At 34.8% G+C, this 6,295-nt stretch overlaps 2 protein-coding genes across 2 annotated transcripts; one reads left to right on the top strand and one right to left on the bottom strand.

Annotated features, from left to right (window-relative positions):
• The first annotated feature begins 12 nt into the window (after positions 1 to 12).
• Positions 13 to 923, top strand: LOC113492646 (small integral membrane protein 8). The gene is made up of 3 exons (XM_026870228.1): positions 13 to 154; positions 238 to 351; positions 660 to 923. The coding sequence occupies exons 2-3, from the start codon at positions 244 to 246 to the stop codon at positions 813 to 815; spliced, it is 264 nt and encodes an 87-aa protein (XP_026726029.1). The 5' UTR covers positions 13 to 154; positions 238 to 243; the 3' UTR covers positions 816 to 923.
• A 119-nt stretch (positions 924 to 1,042) lies between these two features.
• Positions 1,043 to 6,107, bottom strand: LOC113492634. Its single transcript, XM_026870205.1, has 3 exons — positions 5,355 to 6,107; positions 4,306 to 4,492; positions 1,043 to 4,231 (listed from the first exon to the last, which is right to left on the bottom strand). Exons 1-3 carry the CDS (start codon positions 5,432 to 5,434, stop codon positions 2,648 to 2,650), a joined length of 1,851 nt encoding a protein of 616 aa, XP_026726006.1. The 5' UTR covers positions 5,435 to 6,107; the 3' UTR covers positions 1,043 to 2,647.
• Positions 6,108 to 6,295: the final 188 nt, after the last annotated feature.

Here is a 6,295-nt window from a genome sequence, read left to right as displayed (position 1 = left end):
CAATGTCAAAAACGTCCAACTGTCATTCCAACAAAATAAAAATGTCAATAGCATGTGAGCATGTTTTAGCAGCTGCAAGATATAAATGTTAAATTAAAGAAAGTCAGCTTGTCATGTATATTTCAAGCAATAAACCTTTAAATAATATTGTACTGTAAGATAAAGTTTATAAATCAATCAACATTATATTATTATTGTTATAGACCCATTAGTATATGCACTAATATTTATAATTAGGTAATCATGTCTGACAAAAACAATAGTAACAAGGAGAAGCCTGGCGATGGCCTTCGTTCAATGAGATCTACAACAGCCTTTAGAGTAATAAATTTTGAGCTCTATGCAAAACCTGTAAGTATATTTTGTTAACCTTCACACTAGATTTATGTAACTGTACAAGACCTAAATATAATATATTATTATGGCTTTATTTTTAAAATCCAGTTCGGTACATGTTCTGTATTAATTTCTGTCGATTGAAGATTATCTTATCATGAATTCACGAAATTCTGAAGAAGCAGAAGAAGCCTTGGGTTTTTAACACATTTTTAACTATTTTCTCTTTATCAGTGTGATAAAATAAATAACACACCTCTAAAAATATTCCTATAACTATAACTTTCAAATTGTATAACAATGATGAACATTATTTTTTTCAGAATATTGTTATAATGAGTGTTGGAGCCACATGTTTTGCTTTAGCAGTGGGATATATAGCATATATGCGAACAAAATACGAATCAATGGGATATTATGCTGCAGTTGATAAAGACGGAGTTGAAGTTTTTGAGAAGAAAAAATCAAAGTGGGATTAAATTATTATTATAAATTATTTATGTAATATAGTTATAAAAATGGAAATAAATTTAGTTTATACCCAAGTTTAATAATTAAATGACTTCTATGAGGTGGATTCATCATTATTTAAGAATGGTTTACTCACACATATTTATTGTTATTGCCTGACTTGTTTTTATACCAACTGGATTAATACTTTGTGTGTATGTTTTATGAAAACCCCAAGGGAGAGAATAAAACTCAGTTTTCATCTACAATTATATTATTATGTGTATTGAAATGATTACAATCCTTAAACCTAAGATATTATTATAAGTTTCCAATGTCAAAAAGTGTTACACTAAATAAAAATGTGTAATTGAAATGTAGTGTACTATTTTGTTACTGAAGAAAAAAATTAACTAAGAAGGTTATATTGTACAAGTTCACTAATTGTTTACAAAATTACTAGTAGAAAATAAAATAATTGAATTGCTTAAAATGTATACTAAACCCAGTCAATAGGTTTAATTTCTTGACTTATAGGAAACAGTTCAGACAATTAAACTTAATTACACAACACAACAAAATATTGAAAAAGACTGACTTACAACAGATGGTGTAACTGTAATGACAGAATAATTGTTTTTTTTTTTGTTAATGTATCTTGATATTGTTGTCATATGCAGCCATGGCCATGCTCTATGTGCATGCTAATATGAGACACCTAGCTACTTTTAGAATTTGTCTGCAATTGATGGTACCAAGTACACCGAATCTATATTCACAATTATATGAATGAAAATTGCATAAAATTACGTCTTTTCATTATTGATTAATTATTATGCTTACATAAAACTAGGTTAAAGTCATTCTGGAGATACATTATTACCGACATCTACTATTATTTGATGGCAAAATGCAACTTTATAAGTTACGTGACTTTAATGAGAAATAGGTCTTATGACAAGCCTCCAAAGACTTAACACAAAAACATCGAGTTCCTATTCTATAGATGAAATTTTATGATGACAAATCGAAAAATCGTCGAGTGTCGTCCGACTTTTTAACGCTAGATGGCGTTAATTGCATTTTTTTTGTGGTAGCTATTATTATTATCAGAAGACAAAAAAATATTTTCCACTACTTATAAATACAGTTTATATCTATTAATCATCTTTTAAAATGCTGCCACTACCGTGATTTTACAAATATAATAAACATTTTATTTATTCGGGTTTAAGCCGATAATAATTTTGAATTTGGCCATTCACGCAGTTTTTGAAACTCCCCTGTATTTATATTTTTAACTAGCTGTGTTTCGCAGTGCTGCCTGTCTTTTTTCCTCGGCTCTTAAGGGCTGTCATTAATAACCTGCCTGAATAACTGGCTCATCGAATATCATTTACGTTCTCTATATACCTAACACGATATCCGCAATATTAAAGTCGAGTAACATATTTATATATGATTATGGTTATTACGTTTAAAGGTCAGGAAAGAACAGCTGAAGATTTTCCGATGATAATTAAATATTGTCCTTATTCAATCTTAATAAATTGTTCATTCGTAATATTTTTGTTAATTGTAGGTTTTGTTTTGCGGAAAGCACCATGTACTCGAGCATCGTTGTGGCGGAGAAATAGCTATACGCACTTAACGTCCGTTGATTACTTCACGCTTTTACTATGTTCTAACCGAAATATATTACTATAATTATTTCAGACTTGAAAATGGTTTGATGGACATTTTTTTTAATATGAATGAATGAGGACAATAAATGAATTTCATTTGAATTCTTAAGGGTGAAAAATTATTCACCCTATTGGAAACACAGGAGTTCGAGTATTTTTCTTTTCAAACTCGACATTTAACGTAGGGTCATTTTAAAGTTAAAGAGATCTTCATTTGTCATGTTAATCCTGTCATCAAGAATTTTTACAAACTCTTCAAGTACTCTAACGTTATGAGTCAGGTTGCGATTCAACGTTTGCAAATTTTTGATCTTTATATGCTGTTTCTTGATTTTCTCATGATTCCACCTCAATAGTTTGTACAGTTTTTCTTTTGATGACATCTTTGGAGGGTTTTGGTTTGGCACAGGATCATTATCATTACGAGCTTTCTTAACCACTACTCGTTCTTGTTGGTTCGGTGCTGCTTCCCTGTCTCCGTTATGGTGCCGTTTTCGGGAAGCTCCCGCCTGCGCTACTGCCGCGTCTCTTTCTAGCTCTACTTCATTCTTAAAATGCCCTTCTGCTTCTGGAGCAAGTTCTTTCATTTCATGATTCTTACAACGGTTCCTGCATCGTTTCTTACAACGTTTCTTGCAACGTCTCTTGTCATGCTTTGGCTTCACAGCCGGGTCTAGTCTCGGGTCGTCTGCGAGCTTTATTATGATCACATGGGGCACATCTTTAGATGACCCTGCTGCCTCTGCCGGTACTACACCTTTCATTTCTTCATCGTGGGGCAGGTTTTGGTTAGTTCCAGAATTCTCTACTGGGACTCCTTCGCCTTTTACAATTTCATCCGGAGGCAGGTTTTTGTAATTTCCAGAATTCTCCAAAGGGATTCCTGCCCCCTTTATAATTTCATCGTGGGGCAGGTTTCTGTAAGTCCCAGAATCCTCTACCGGGACTCCTGCGTTTTTTAATACTTCATCCTCGGGCAGGTTTTTGTAAGTTCCAGAATTCTCTTCCGGAACTCCTTCTGCCACTATTTCATATTGAGCAAGGTTCAGCCCTCCTTCTGCTCCACCTTCCTTCTCTGCTTCATTTTCTAAAGGCATAGGTGCTCCCAGAGCTTCTTCTTTCAATTCATGATTCTTGTAGCGGTTCTTGCATCGTTTCTTACATCGTTTCTTGCACCGTTTCTTGTCATGCTTTGGATTCTCAGCCGGTTCTCCGTCTTCAATCCTTATTTCCATCTGGGGCACGTCGTTAGAAGGCCCTTGCGCCACTGCTGGTGCTAAGCCATCTGTCATTATTTCATCCTGGTGCAAGTTCTTGTAAGCTCCAGAATTATCTTCCGGTTCTCCTGCCTTTTTCAGTATTTCATCCTGGGAGAGGTTCTTGTAAGCTCCAGAATCCTCTTCCAGTTCTCCTCCTTGTTTCACTATTTCATCCTGGGACAGGTTCTTGTAAGCTCCAGAATCCTCTTCCAGTTCTCCTCCTTGTTTCACTATTTCATCCTGGGACAGGTTCTTGTAAGCTTCAGAATCCTCTTCCGGTTCTCCTCCTTGTTTCACTTTTTCATCCTGGGACAGGTTCTTGTAAGCTCCAGGATTCTCTTCCGATTCTCCGGTTTTATTCATAATTTCGTTTTTCGGCAGGTCCTTGGAAAGTCCAGAATTTTCTACGTCCTCTATTTCACTCGGGGGTAGCATTATGGAAGATGTGGGCTCATTCCCAGAAGCATGTTCTTCGCCATCCGTCTGCATCTCTTTTGGATCCTATGAACAATAAATTATATTTATTATCAACTTATCAGGTAAATAAGGGTAAATAAAAAGTAAAAATTATTTACCTGAAAAAAAATATTATCCTGTATTGGAATCGCTCTATCGCTTAAGTATTTGTAGCCTTTTTTGGAGACGTGTATGTTATTTTTTTCGAAATGATCGGAACATACAAAGCTTGACCGCGACGGCCTCCATTGGTCTCTACCTGTAGCCTTTACCCATTCCTTTTTGAGGGTAGAGTCCTTAGGGAATCTGAAACATTTTTCCAGAGTTTAGGTCTCAGCTGCTCAGTCCTTAGGTAAGTTTGTCAGTCGGGCAGGGCCCTGATTCTGCTATTTACAACGACTTATGAATGAATGGCAGTTATTAATAAATTTGAAGCTGTTCCTATTTTGTTAAGCATTTTGCCAAAACAATAATTGGAAATTACTGAAACTGAATTTTCAACTATTGCGTTACAAAAATTCTTGGAATAATAGGAATAGTGCGAATTAAATCTTATTGCCATTCATTCGTCGGCCATTGTGAAGAATAGAATCGGGGCCTAGATAATAATAGACTTGATTCTTTTATTTGGCATGTCTAGTAGATATAGCAGGCCATCGAAACCAAGCTGCTCCTCATGAACTTTATAGCAACAGGTAGAAGCATAATATGTATGCATCGCCTTACTGATTTCGCCGCAGAATGCGTAGGTTTAGATGGCTCGAGAAATCGCTATTATGCTTTCATATTATAGTAAAAAGCAAATACAAGTTTGGTTCAATCGCAAATACAATAACAATCGCAATTTAAATGCTACCAGCGTGAATTAACACTTAGGTATTAGAGATGTTCAATGGCAGCAACTACGCCATTTTAATGTCGTTGTCCAGAAAATGTTATAGCCATATATAGACAGTAGGTTAATAAAATATTTACCTACTATCATTTAAATTTATAGAGTTTACGAAGGTAGTACTTACAACTCTCTTTTTGCATTTGTATTAGTATTAGTGTACTATTTAACAATTGACTCTAAACTTTGATACTTTAGCCAGGTACAAATTTTAATTGGTATCGAAAAGCTTTATCAAGGCAGAAAAGTTGAAATATATTACATTAAAATGCTTACCGGTGATACGATACACCCCCATTTGCCACATTCTTGCTCTTACTTTCATTTGCACATTCTTTCATAACACAAAAACGCATGATTACAATATTTCAAGAAAATACCGATGTGTTTAGTGCGTGTTACTCTCGCAGAATACTCGGGCAGGGTACTCATAAATCAATACTCTGCTTTACTTTATAACAGCGACATCTGTTGCGAGCTCCAACAACATACGGCAGCATCAAAAGAGACTGAGAGGAAGTACTAACATTTCAGAGAGAAACATAAATGCTTTTACTGCATTTTATGCAAAATGCTCGAGTTCCTCCAACTTCAAGGAGAAGCTTCATAACGTCTCCTCTATTCATATTTTACCACAACACGCTACATTATTTATATGCCCCAGCAGGTATTATCGTCTGATGTGGCTTGTCTCAATAGTAAGGTGTATTATAAACTGAATTTTGAAAAGAGTTAACGCGATAGCTTCTTTTCAGGTATGGTCCTTGGCAGATTGTGAACCATATCCTTAACTTATCGTGTATTGGCAGCTAAAAAAGATGTCATTAAGGAATGTTGAAATAATTCCATCTATTAGTTCTTATCTGCTTTTAATGGAGATATATCATTAGGTATCTGAATTTACTATCCAACGGCTGTGCTAGTTTGACCGTAATCCACAAATACCTACTATATTTATCGAAAAAGCTTAAGGAAGAGAAGTCATGACGGTACCTTGTCTGAACGAAACAGACCTCCACTGAAGTGTGAACCATGATTTAAAAAACTTTTGCCCCCCTGACATATGTAATAAAATTTATTTATTTTTAATATCTACTAGAGCAGTAATAAACGTGTTCTGAGTATTTTAGTTAAGGTATGGCATCATGTTGTTTTTATGTATGTGAGGATAGTGAGGCAAATGACTCCAACAGCTATAGAACTTATTATTATTTTCA

The sequence above is a fragment of the Trichoplusia ni genome, chromosome 4 (assembly GCF_003590095.1).
Source record: "Trichoplusia ni isolate ovarian cell line Hi5 chromosome 4, tn1, whole genome shotgun sequence".
NCBI classification, from domain to species: Eukaryota; Metazoa; Arthropoda; class Insecta; order Lepidoptera; family Noctuidae; genus Trichoplusia; species Trichoplusia ni.
Note: the sequence above shows the minus strand (reverse complement) of the source record. Positions and strands in the feature narration are given on the sequence as shown.

What these genes read in the sequence shown, in the direction of transcription:
- LOC113492634 (XM_026870205.1), bottom strand. Translation starts at nt 5,434, where the DNA reads ATGCGTTTTTGTGTTATGAAAGAATGTGCAAATGAAAGTAAGAGCAAG. An exon ending in GGGGGTGTATCGTATCACCG is followed by an intron (nt 4,493 to 5,354) that starts GTAAGCATTTTA and finishes AAAATGTTTCAG; the next exon opens with ATTCCCTAAGGACTCTACCC. An exon ending in AGGATAATATTTTTTTTCAG is followed by an intron (nt 4,232 to 4,305) that starts GTAAATAATTTT and finishes TATTGTTCATAG; the next exon opens with GATCCAAAAGAGATGCAGAC.
- LOC113492646 (XM_026870228.1), top strand. Translation starts at nt 244, where the DNA reads ATGTCTGACAAAAACAATAGTAACAAGGAGAAGCCTGGCGATGGCCTT. An exon ending in TTGAGCTCTATGCAAAACCT is followed by an intron (nt 352 to 659) that starts GTAAGTATATTT and finishes TATTTTTTTCAG; the next exon opens with AATATTGTTATAATGAGTGT.